This window comes from Oreochromis aureus, linkage group 14 (assembly GCF_013358895.1).
Source record: "Oreochromis aureus strain Israel breed Guangdong linkage group 14, ZZ_aureus, whole genome shotgun sequence".
Lineage (NCBI taxonomy): Eukaryota > Metazoa > Chordata > Actinopteri > Cichliformes > Cichlidae > Oreochromis > Oreochromis aureus.
The window spans coordinates 10,950,754-10,964,216 of record NC_052955.1 but is presented as its reverse complement, the minus strand read 5'-3'; the positions used below and the strand labels follow the sequence as shown (position 1 = coordinate 10,964,216).

Here is a 13,463-nt window from a genome sequence, read left to right as displayed (position 1 = left end):
GTCCTCTGTGTCGCTGTAAAGCGCTCCACAGAGACGTTAAACACTCGACTTTAATGGGAAGAAGAGTGGTGAAAATAGAAAAAAAAACAGTTAGAATGATTTTATTAACCTTGCAAACCCCAGGTGTGGTGTGCACCAGTAATCTGTGAAATGGCTTTGCTGACTGGGTGGTTACAGCATGGAGGGCAGTGTGGCTTGCAGGCCACCACAACAGGGGGAGGGTGGCAGAGTGTGTCGACGCTGCACTTGGAGATGTAAATAATTAAACAGATTCATGGACTGTCTACATCTCTCTTAGCTATAGTACTCAGCATTCTGCATTTCCACTTGTGTAATGGGGACAGTAAGCAGTGAATTACCAATCCAAAACTTCATCTTTGTATATAAGAAGAATAAGAACAATACGCTCAACAGTTTCTCTGTGTGTTTTTAACTGATTGATTTAATTGTTTGAATTGATATATATCTGTTTCATACCTCTGACTGTGAGGGTGGCGGAGGCCTCCAGCTTGCCCACACGGTTTTCTGCGACACAGGTGAATGTGCCCTCGTCATTAATGGAAGCCTTCTTCACTCTCAGCACATAGTCCTCCTTGTCATACTTGATCTCATACCTGTTAAAAAAGACATAACACTGATATTCAAGTTGCCTGATCATCATTTAATTCAAATGCTATAAAAAAAAGATAAAACATTAACCAAGTAAAACTTATTTTAGAACTGTATGACAATAGATATTAAAGGTTTTTCCCTCTTGGAGTGGTACAGGGAAGCAAACTGGTCGTTTTGACAAATGGTTATTGCAAGGAGCAGGATCAATTATTCAACAATGACAGGCAGTACACAGAGACGTATTCATTCAATTGGAAACGCTCAAAACCTGTGCAATATTCATGAGCTGTTTTTCAATAACTGTGTGTATATACGTGTGTGTGTGTGTGTGTGTGTGTCAGCTCCATATGATTTTTATAGACACTACACTTTCTTAGTGTAAGACATGTTAACTGACTGAATCAATATATCAAGTATAGCAGGGAAAAGTTGTTTCCAATTTCATTGTGGTAGTCAAATATTTGTGTTGATGTGTGCAGACCTTTGTGAATTATATGGCAGTTGACAAGCCGGCGATGCTGGTATGGTTTGTTTTTGCAGTCTGTAATTGAAGAGGGTGCCTGTTCTGGCAGTGTGTAAGTAGTATGTTAGTTGAGGGGTGGTAGTGCTGTGTGATGGTGGTCTGTCAGGCTGACAGTCTTTCCCTGTCCACAGTCTGTCACTCACAGAGGCCAAAAACAGGCATCAGTTCAACAGATTAATGTTAGATCTGCATTAGACAAGAATGTGATTACAGATATTTTAAAAGATTAGCATGCAGAAAACAATAACATTGGTAGACCTGATGCAGTGCAGTTAGTTCAATAATTTGTTGGACAAAGTCACAATTTTTGTGTTTTTGCCTCTGTATACTGCCACAGTGGACTTCAAATTAAAGGGATTAAACATTCAGTATCTGGTTAAAGTGCAGACTTCCAGCTTTAATTAAACAGGCTTTACAAAAAAATCTGCATTAACTGGACAATTAACTGACAAGCAGATTTGTGGTCAGGTGAGGCCTGTTCCCTTGTTATTTCATGACAAATGAAGCAGACATAATATCTGAAGTTGATTCAATGTGCTGAATTGTTATTTAATAGCTTTTCACTGTCAATTTGAGCATGAGGCACATATAAATGTCTGTGCCAGTAAGGGAGGGCATCATTAGGCTGAAAAAAAAAGAATTATAATAAATGAGAGAGACAGCAACTACTACAAGTGAGCAAATCAGCAACATCTGGTACATTCTTAAAAAGAATGAATGAGGGCCTGAAAGAGTTTTAGCTGTCATATAACATAACTCACAGTACATCATGAAATAATTATTCCAAGAGTTAAAAAATACAATTTCATGAGATCCAACCAAGTCAACACCACTGTCGAAGTCTGCAAAGTCTGCAAAAGATTTTTAGACTTTTTCAAATCCACACAGGAGCTTTAAAGAAAAAGCCTGACATCATATTACTCTTTTATTATAGCACATGCCCATGTGCTATAAAGCTCCACACTTGCACTCCAACAACTATTAAAAACACATAAAGAACCGCAATGTCTGCCTAACAGAGCAAACCCTACAGAGATTGAAAATGCCAAAGCAGAGTTGTTTCTGAACAAACTACACTGGTCATGTTCTCTGTAATGAAGAAAAATACTACCCAGTCCAACAGTTTGACTGTTTTATGTGTTTTTAATGGTTTTTAGATAACAATAGAACTTTACAGCACAGAGAAATACACCATATAAGGCTTTGGCTTTGCAGATGTTACTAGTTAAAGGTGTAAAGTCATTTTTTGAGTTTGGCTTTTGATCGTCAATAAAACATGAAATTATACTTTTAAGTGTGTTTGTTTTTTACATAAAAGACAGGAGGATAACGTTTACTCTTGATACCACAATTGAAGTTTGGCTATAACAACAAACTGTGTTTAACAGTAGAACTTTGTGACTAAGGTAAGAGTATGATATGGTCCATTTCCCTGAGAGTGGAAAACACCTCTCTGCTCAACCATCAGGTGCACTGATGGCTGTTTTTCACTGGCAGCTGCAAAACTAATCTATCCTGTCTATCCATGTCTAATTTTCTTTTTTTTTTTGTACCTGCTGTTATGACATTTCCTCAGCAAGCATTCAATGGCAGCTTTATTGAAGTAAATTCCTCAACTATGCCTGTTCCACCCCTCCACACATGTATTTAAGGAGCCATAATGATTATTTGACTGAGTCATGACTAACTGCTTTGTTCTAGAGAGAAGGGATGTACAGTTCAGGTAATAGTGGGGGATGTGCATAAAGCATTTATTGTTGAAACCAAGTGCGTGGCATCCAGAGGAATGAGGCAGCACATTCTGTGGCAAGCTTGCTGTCAGATGAAAAACAAACAAGCTAATAGAGAAAGCATCCTCCAGCACCTGCCCTCCGGATGGTAAGGATCAACGTGATTTCCTTACTTGGAAGAAAAGGTGAAAGAGTGGTGGGACAAGTTAGGGCTTATGCAAAACAACACAACTCCTGAACACAAGGAGAGGTGAGCAAGTGAATAGTAAATAGTTTCCACCATTTTCAATTAAAGCTACACAAAACGACTCTCAACCGAGGCTGACTCTCAAACTTCTTGCATGACATGCGCTTTCACCTTGTTTCTCACACTTTAACACTGGCCAAACCAGTCTCAATCGTTTCTGAAAGGTTTTGTCAGCACAGAAGGACTCACCAATAATGAATATAGATTTGAGAAAACATTAAAAGCAATTGGCATTGTGTTTGTTGCTTTCAGCTATTTGTAGGACTCTTTCAGATGACTTTAAAAAAATACATTCATTATAGATTTAACTATAGGATCCAAAGACACATCTCTAAAGTACGGGAGTTGTATACATATATGTCTGTGGCGCAACAGTGGTTACTTAGTATATAACTAATAATTATCTGGCACATTCAAAAGTGTTCAGTAGTTAATGGTAAATCTGTCCCTTTTCTCTGTGTTGTCACACTCAGAGCTACAGTTTCTATTTGTTAGGCTACACTAGAGAAATAGTGTTTAGAGAGCACTGCGCAACTAAAATTATTGTGACAGTGTGAATCAACTTACGATCTTCTTGTGTTTTAAATGGTCACTTTGAATGAAGGGTCCAGGTCTGACACCTGTATGAGTTAGTTTCTTCAAACTCACATTGGTGCATCAAGAATGTGATAAAACGACAATAAGACAAAGTAAGTCTGCTAACAGTTTTTGACTGAACAGGGTCAAGCTGGCATTTAAATACAATCTGTTTCTGATAATACCATGATTAACTGTGAGGAAACTCAAATCTGTTGCAGACTGTTGCAAATATGTTGGCATCTACGTCAAACGTGTAGCGCTGTACCAGCGTGCTACTACTAGACCTGGCAGAATCCACACATCAAACATGGGCCAGATCTAAACTGGGCAGATGTATAAATTTAGAAATAAACAGATGCAGGTAATTAATTTCATTACTGACCATCATTCTAACAAGAGCAGCGCAAATTTGCTGATAAATGATAAATAAGAGTAAGCTGAAGACAAAGAAATATGTCTATTACATAAGGGGGAACTCTTCTGTTAAAAACTATAGGGAACTAGTTGCAGTCCTGAGAACCGAGACTCAGGTGGAGAACAGGATTTATCCGGAGCTGCTTTACCACAAACTATATAAACCTGGAATCTGTGTGTAACAGCTGGCATGTACGTGTAGAAGAACACAAAATATTTTTTAATGGCAGATCCTAAGCTGTCTATGTGTTAATGAAATCACCGCTACTGTACCATGTCCCTAAATACACAAATTGCTTTGTTTTTTCTGCATTTTGAGAAAATGAACTGGAGTTACGTACCAACACTGGTGTCACATATCCTGCAGCTACAAAGCCTTGCTATGAAGGCTTTTCAAAAGAAATGTTACGCACACGGTTTGTTGTTTTTCAAGTGATGTTACAGCTGCTGTGATGGGTTAATAGAGAGGAAGACACACACTCTTGAGTGAAAACATCAATGTTAATGTGAGATTATTCACTGCATCACTGATGCTGTATGTTACAGAACTGAGAAATTTTCACATATTTATTAATGCTTAAACTCATTTTTAAGTGAGCTGTTGATCTCAGTAAATGAATTAACATTAATTTACTAGATGATTTATGTGGAAAATTATAGCTGTGTTAAAAAATAATAATAATAATTAATAAAGGTGATACGCTGCAGACAATTCTCTGCAGTAAAGCAAAAAAAAAAATCTCTTGTCAAAGCAAATTTGTTTTTTTTTAGGAATCTACTGCAGTGTCATAATGATTCTTTAATCCGACAGCATTTTGTGCTGTTGCATTTTGACATTATTTTATGTTATATATTGAAGTTAAGTGGTAGAGCTTCCCAAATAGTGCAAAGTAGATGGAGAATTTAATGCTGGCATGGTTTACCATTTGTCTTGTTGGGCTTGATTGCCAGTGTCTGAAGTAGAAAGCATGAGTCTGGGAATATATCATTTAACTAACCCTAAACCTAACATACTCTTACATTCAGACATTAATCTAACACACTAACACATGGAATAACACGTGAGTTCCTACATGAACTGCTCATAAAAGGCATGCAGATGTGTTTTCATTGTGTACCAATTTAGAAATTTACAAATGTGACTGAAAGCCTGAAACACAAAAAGGAAGACATGTATTTTTATGTACTGTATGCATTTCAGACGCTCCAATAAGTACAGTTCAGTTCTTCTCTGTTTCAACAATATCCCAATCTCATTGTGAAGCAGGAATATGTGGAGCTTCTCTCTAAACACTCAAAGTGAGCACTAAGTAAAGAGCATCAGGACAAAGCCAAAGTTTTGGCACTGGGCTCACAGTTTTGAGCTTTCTAGTGCTGCCAATTACACGCTCATTCTGATAACATCTCCCCCTCTCACATATCGTGTGCAAAATAAGACATGCTGTTCTGTATTAAATTTAGTGCAATTTACAGTAAATTGTCCACCACAAACCTTAGCAACTTGGGTTTGTGCATTTCATTAGTTGATAGTGCAGATGAGTTGTGCTCATTGGTCTAGACTGACTCCAACTTACTCAGAGTGATTACAACATGTTGGCAATCTGTCTGCGTTTATGAATTAGATGGTATTAGATGGTACGATATTTGGAAACCTTCACTAGTTTGTTTGAGAAGGGACTGCAGTCAGACAGTGATGGACCAATCAAAATTGTTGGTTGGAAGCTGGTCACTTCAACTACTCAAAATCAATCCCACAAAGCCCAAAAATGAAGTGCAATCACTCACCAACCACCAGTTTTCCCTGGTTTTCCCAAGCTGCCCTCCTATTTTTGCACTAGTGTGACTGAGGTCTTACCCAGCAGTCATCCTTAGACTGAGCTCTAGCATCATGGCTAGCAAATTATTTCATTTTACTAATTATGTGATCTTTTAAAGTCAAAAGTACATTATATATGCCTTCGGCTAGATTTTACACTTTTCATTTTATATATTAAGAGCACTGATGAATACATTAGACAATGTAATCAGCCATAAAGACGCTACAGTAACAGCTAAAGTGCTTAGAGAGGTTCCCACAGTCTTGACTGAGCCCTTGCTTTGTGGACAACCCAGGTATGCACATATTGGACAACATTCTTATTGTTCTTGGTCCCATCTCTGTCAGACTCTCAAAACAGGACCTTAGGCCCGTCCATGACTTATTAGAGGAACACGAGTACCATCAATCTGTAATCAACTTCCCATATGATATCAACCTAAATGACAAGATGAGTGGAAATACTCACGGATAAGAGGCAGTTGTGGCCACACACACACCCACACACTTACTCACACACGTACGTACGCACAGCGAGGGAACAGTAGCTCTTTATTGTGACTGAACTTGGGGAGAGTTCTGTTCTCTATTAGAGGAGGAATGTAATTGCACATGAAGAAGTGCTGTGGAAAGGATAGGAGAGCCAAGTTCACCCTGCTGGACTCCATTTTTTTTAAACCAGAGATGGAAGAAATACACAGACACACACACAGAGAATGGCGTATACAATCATCAAACACATATCCTCCCATATGTAGAGTCATTCACTCGTGAAGGGAGATGAGGAGTGATAGGAATGTAAGCAAATGGCGAAACAAAGCGGCATTTTTCAGTTGTCAACTTGATGTGTTTGCTGAATGTAGAAAGCAGCACAGAGATGACAACTTTACTGGACACAATTTAAAAGGATTACGGCTCAAAAATCCTCCAGATCATCTTAGAGGATTTGCCTTTAAACTGTCTGTCACGAACACAGTCACCCATGTTCGACCCTCAGTCTTGTGCCAATTCACTCACATTAAGAGAATCTTATCTTGGTTGTGTGTATGACTGGATGAGTGTGTCTACAAAATGATTCAACAGGAGAGGATCTTATCTGCCTCACCTCTGCGAGTGCATGTGAAGGGGACTGTGAGGAGGGAGAGGGGTTGTGTGCCAACTCTAAGCACATGAGTCAGACTCCAGATACAGTAAAGGACTAATTCCAGCTTGCTCTCTGGCCTCACTGCTCTAACACACAGTCTCCTCTCTGCTCCATTTCGCTCTGACAGTCTGATCCAGTTTTACACCATCTGACTGCTACTTTACCTCATGCTGATCAAAGCAACCGGAGTATACCTGTCCAAGCCTCGTCACCCATAAGAGGGAATCAATTAACCACTATTGCTTCTCATCTTGCTTCACTAAGGCCCTGAGCCAGAACTCCAATCCTTGGTCCCTGGCACACCTCTTGTGTTAGCAGGATAAGGGCCTTCACAACAGTCCAACTAACATTCATCACCATGTCCAACTTTAATCACACAACGGTTAAGCAAGATTCCAAAATTTATGATTAGGTTGGCAGTTTAGTGGGAAAAAAATTACCCTTTTACCATTATTATTTTTTTTCGAATAGTTCTTCTCCCCATTGCCTTAGCAAGCAGTTCAAACTTTATTTAAAGCAGGCACTATGGCTTTAATGGAAAAAACATAAAACTGGACCTCGCTAACCAATGCCTGGAAGCCTTTTTTGATATATGATGGCATATTTACGGTGGCTTACCAGTAGATGTTCTTAATAATGCATAACAATGTCATATTCTTGTTACAAACTATTAGTCAGTTATCTATTTAGCTTGCTTAGTTGGTGACACAGTTAGTGTTAAGAAATCTGAAAGAAAATACACCTGAACAAATGAATAATATTTCATTCACCCACCCCCTTACAGACCCACTCATAAATACTAGATGTATCCACTTATATATCAAGGCAAGTAATGGAGACAGGAACCATAGCTTGTCATCTTTTCATTCTGCTGAGTTGCAGAGGTGAGAAATCACTGAAATTGGGTGGTCAGCATAACACAGGCACTCCTGTCACACTAGCTTTAACAGCTCTCTCAAAAAGAATGACCCACACATCTCTATCATACACGAACCCCCACACATGAACACACCACGAAGGAATTGAGTCAGAAAGAAAGGCGTTTCTGCTGAATGTTGCAGGGGCTGTGCTGTGGAGGTCAACAGGGAAAGATGCCCTGAATACAGATGGATTGCAGGACCAAAGGGGCTCTGATAAGGCACAGGAGAGGGCACAAGGTTCCAAAGCAAATGAAGAGCGAGAGCTATACCGAAGGAGGGAAAGACATGGACCACACACTTTGCTAGTAGGCAGCGGGAGATAATACACACTGCCCAAGTCTTTTCACTGGGGTTCATAGACTGTGCTAGAATAGAATCCTTTCTGTTTTGAAACATGAAGCTCGCCAGCACTCATTTCCAGGCTCTCTGATGTGGGAACAGCTATTGTGTGCTTTTGGCACAATTCCACCACAACGTCCAACTGATGGACATTAATCTGATACTAATTTAATCCACATCAAGACATTTTTATAATTGGAAAGAACTGCGTAAGCGTAAACAAATGTATAAGAATGATGTCAGTTCTGACAAATTATGGGTGACTTTACTACTGTGTGGATTTTAGGTACAGAAATCCAGCTGCTTGAAGACATCTGCAAGAGGTTTTTCCTGGAGAGGACATGCTGCTTTTCCATCTGAACTGAATCTTAAGTGCTTTGTGTTGAGCAGAAGAAAAAAAAAGTTCCATTTGAACCACATTTAAAAAGAGGAAGTTGGATAATTTTAATATTACATGTACTGGTCAGTGGTTTTAATCCCACCTGGAGCACATCTAAGTGAATTTTCTTCGCCTATGCTGGTAATAATTAAAGTCCCCATTACCCACTGTTTTTCAGCACACCTAATGGTTTGCTCATAATTTAGGTCCTGTCCTAAGAGACTCCTTGAAATTTAGTTTAATTAGCTCAGCACACTGTTTGAATTTCTGTGTAACAATAGAGGAGTTGGAAGTGTTTCTTTTTTTCTGACCTGACAGCAAAATCCAGTCTTGTCTGGGAGACCAGATGATAAAGAACAAAAGGAAAAACATTACTAGAGAAAGATCGGCTGATCTCATTTTAGCTACAGCTAATTGTTTTTTTTTTGGCTAGAGTACCATCCTATAAGTAATTTAATGTGTGGTGAACACATGTAATGTATTTAACTCTATCATCTTACAGATCATGGTTCTCCTCTGGCATTCAGGGGAGAAGGATTGGTGCAACTGTGTGTCCATCTGGAATATCTGTTCTATCTGAGCTGGGCTTTCTGGCAAAAAATAAAAAATAGTCCAAAGATAGCAAGTGTGGAAATTTACCTAATTCTCATCTTACTTAGAATAAGGTCAAGACTCAGTGTAAATGTTAAAAGATAAAGGAATATCTGGATTCTTTATCATTATACTGCAGCTGTTGTCCTCTGACCTTTAAATTTACAGTTTCAGGCTATTTCCTCTGACATATGCCAGACTGTAATTTAAAAGGTTTCACTTGGAGATTGCATGGGTTTCGGTATCATACTGTATAATGAAACGACAACAGAAAATTTGACCTATTTCATTACACTGCACTATCAAGGGCTGTTGACTAGTATCCCAGAGTAGATGTAGCTGTTTGGTGATTAATTATTTATTTTTCTATTGCAAACACAGTAAAATGCCCAAACAGTGGTAAACGAGCAACACATTTGTCTTTGTCCTCTAATTGAAACCATTCTGTCTCTATCTTCTTTTCTATCCCACAGAGAGACCGAAGCCAGCGCCATCCTGGCATGCTTTATGTCTATGTGCCAATGTGTGTGTGTGCGTGTGTGGCTGCCTGGGAGGCTGCTGGAGCCACTGAGCATATTAACAACCTGTTTACTCAGCTGAAGCTCCATTTCCCTTCTTCCTAGTATAAAAGTAGCACACACAGATATCCACATAGAGATGCAGGTACATAAAGGGAACAGCAAAGTTAAAACAATTTGATGGTAAAGAGGACGGGCCTTGCTAAGTCTCCCTCTTTCTACAGCTTATCATCATAATAAGGACACTGTAACCTTTTCGGTTAAAGAGCAATCAAAGACCACTTCCCACTGCATATAGAACTACTTGATCCTTAGTCATCTACATTCCTGTGACGGAGACCGATACTGATACAGCTGGAGTGGCCCAAAGGCAAACTAGGCACTAGTCTTGAGTGAGAATGTTAACCATTCTTCTGTTAATTAGAAAAGAAGGAGTTCTGTTTGATGTTTATTAAGTGAAGATAAGCAGCAGAGAAAGCAGGAACAGATCGTCACTTTACAATATACAATGCAGTCTTCTTTTTGGCCGGCAACAAAGGCAGAAGAAAATGTCAGAATTAAAATATTGTCTGTCTTCACGGTTGTTTTTTTGCTTCAAAGCAAAACTGGGAGAATTAAATATAGCAAGAAAAAACAACCGTTCCCACATTGTAATTAGTAACACTGCAATATTTATCTCTTATTAATTTTGGCAGTATCTTTTTCATGCGCATCGTATCCAAATAAGGCCAAACTTCAAAGGGATGGAACAGTTAGCAAGGACGCAGGCACATGACACTCATCCTACTCCGTTATAAATCTGTTAATTAGTGTACAAAATGAACTCATTTCCAGAGCCAACTCCCTATCAAAGACATGAGTGAAATACTTTTATGTGTTTGCTTTGGCACAGAGCTCATGTCCCACTGCCCAGTGAACCAAATCCTTATCAGACACAAACAACCCGCCTACGCTCAGCTCTGCAGCTAGCCTTGAGAGAAGTCAGGTCCACTGTGTGTACGTGTTATGAGGTGATCCAAGCAGTGTGTGACTTGCCTGCTGGCTGGGGACAGTATACCGGTCTCTTTGAAGTCCACTTCTAACAATGACACTGCTTTTGACTGTAAGTCAAGTGACTCATGGGAAGAAACAGGCCGACACGCAGGACCCAGAAAGAACAGTATCACTATATCGTCAGTGGCTTTTTACAGGAAGTCAGATAGTCTAAAGTTGGGAGTGGGGCTAGAGTTTCTCTCCAAATTGTAGACTTTTATTGCTTTTTCCTTACATCAGTTTCTATTTCTGCAAGTGTGAGTAAACATGTGCATCATGTTTCTGATGATACAGAAACTGAACAGGGTTAAACGTGTATAGAAGGTAGTGATTATCTTCCAGGTTTCTGGTGTCTATGCCAAGAATTCCCCTGAACAGCTGCACCTGTACATAGACACTTGAGGGTCACGTCAGCTGCTATACTCTGTCTCTTTGTATCTCCTGTCATTCTATCGGTCTCTGTCTCTACCTGTCTGTTATACAACCTGGCAGATTTTTTTTTCTGCTTCTCTAAATGTCTACATTTCAGCCTCCCGTGCCCACTTACCTGTCAGTCAGATTTAATTGTTTAGCTCCGTATCTGTTTGTCTTCATGCAGACCTCGTCCATGACATGAGACACTGCCGGACTTTTTTGGCATCGACAGGTAGAATGTTTTTTTTTTTCCTCAGAATGGTTAATGTGCATTGTGTACAGCCTAATAGGGGTATTTATTGCTCCCTGGCAGCCACACCAGGTGAGGGCTGGCAGTGTGAGTTATCATTAGTTTGAAACAATCACTTAGACTGACACTAGTGCCTTCACAGCTCCTTTGCAGTAAGTGCAGTCTGTCACATTAGAACTTAACACATAAGCTGGCATTTAGACAGACACACACACACACATGCAATTTAAACTGCTTGCTTATATTCATCTCATTACTTAAAGCACTGCCATTTGGAGAATATTCCGGTAAAAGTACATACCTCCCACGAGGAACATCAATGTCATCTTTCCTCCAGCGTACATTGGGTTGGGGGTCTCCTTGCACCTGGCAGCGGAACTCTACTGTTTCCTCTTCCAGGACCACCTGGTTGATTGGCCTCCGGAGGAAGGTTGGTCTCTCTGCAGCATGGGCACAAAAAAAAGCACAATTTCATTATGTTAGGATTTGGCTTTGCTTTATTTCTCACATTGCCCAGTTCCGACATAATTATCCCTCTAATTACTCATATTTTTTTCATTATCTGATATTTCTGTTCCTCCATGAGGCACAAATATACAGCAATAGTGCACTAAATGGACCTGTAACCTATTTGGAAATATAAGAACTGGCGTTTATTGAACTAACCTATTTATTACCGTTCACTCTGGCTCTTTATAACCTCATGACAGCTTAATGGCCAACGCAAAAATGTGCTCCAGATTGCATGCAACTCAGATGGGAGAGTGTAGCAAAAAAACACTGTTATTAAACTTTGAGAAAACTTGGCTTCAATGTATTTCTATTCAGGAGTATGCAGTAACATGGATGGATGTCACTCTGCCAAATAACTGAGAAGATACTCTTCAGGAGGCCTGAAGAAGCAATCCTTACCAAATACAGTGACTTGTGCTGTCTCGCTGTCCCTTTCGCCGACCATGTTGGTACCCACACAGATGTACATGCCTGCATCACTCTTTCTTGTGTTGGAAATCATTAGTTTCCCTCCTCGAATCTAAAAAAATAAAAGAAATAAATGTAAAATGTACATTTTACACATCTAAATTCTGTCCTTGTCAAATCATTTGACAACACAAAAGCAGCATTTTTCCCCCTCACTGGCTTCAAACACATGAATACCCAGCCAACTGTGCTCAGTGGCAGACATTTCCAGAAGCAAAAGCTCTTTCCTGTGTTCCCAGACACTAATAGCAACATTCACAGTAGACACTGATAATAGTTCTTCTTATTTTGTCCCGTTATTAAAATAAATAGCTACGATACTCACAGTGATCCTGTCATCCTTATCGTCAATTCGAATTTTGTCCTTCTTCCAGTAGATGGTGGGTTCAGGATGCCCTCTGGGAGGGACACACTCAAGGATTGCTGGCTCTCCTGCTGCCACCACTACATCCGTAGGGTTTTGTCGAAAGTCATCTCTCAGCACTGAGGGAAAAATAGAGCAGCCAATTGAGTAAGAGTACAGTGTTAGTAGATACGGTTTGGCTGGATTTTATTGCCTGAATAAAATCCAGCTTACCATTCTGAAAATTCCCTTTCTGCGTATTATGTTAATTGCACAACATAGTGTGAGTGTATGCATCGGTTATCTAGGCTATTTAAATGGGATGCACAGCTTCATCTGACTGGGAGAGCACAAGTGAAAGCTAATTGGAGCTAATGGAGGTCCCTGTGGAGGGAGCAGAACAAACAGAGTCAGAATGCCCTAAAGCCTGGTGTCACTCACTTGTGAGAGCTCACAGGGGTGCAACAGCGCTTCACTCCGGCATGTACTCTTACACACAGCCACATATGTGCTAACACACAAAAACAGTGGGTGGTCTATTGAACAACTGTGGCCTTGCATCTAATCACCCTCAGGTAGGCCCGCCATAGCGGGGATAGCCTCTCCCCCTCTAAAGTGTTCAGCGAAACAC

General features: G+C 39.8%; 1 protein-coding gene across 6 annotated transcripts in view; it reads right to left on the bottom strand.

The window, feature by feature from the left end:
• The window catches only part of robo2 (roundabout, axon guidance receptor, homolog 2 (Drosophila)), a 154,019-nt gene that overhangs the window by 46,868 nt on the left and 93,688 nt on the right, over nucleotides 1–13,463 (bottom strand). For all 6 annotated transcript variants that reach the window (XM_039622653.1, XM_039622657.1, XM_039622655.1 and 3 more), the window contains 4 exons: nucleotides 12,815–12,972; nucleotides 12,421–12,541; nucleotides 11,810–11,948; nucleotides 478–614 (listed from right to left, as the gene is read on the bottom strand). In XM_039622653.1, the coding sequence (XP_039478587.1) occupies nucleotides 478–614; nucleotides 11,810–11,948; nucleotides 12,421–12,541; nucleotides 12,815–12,972 (555 nt within the window). The remainder of the gene's footprint in view (nucleotides 1–477; nucleotides 615–11,809; nucleotides 11,949–12,420; nucleotides 12,542–12,814; nucleotides 12,973–13,463) is intronic.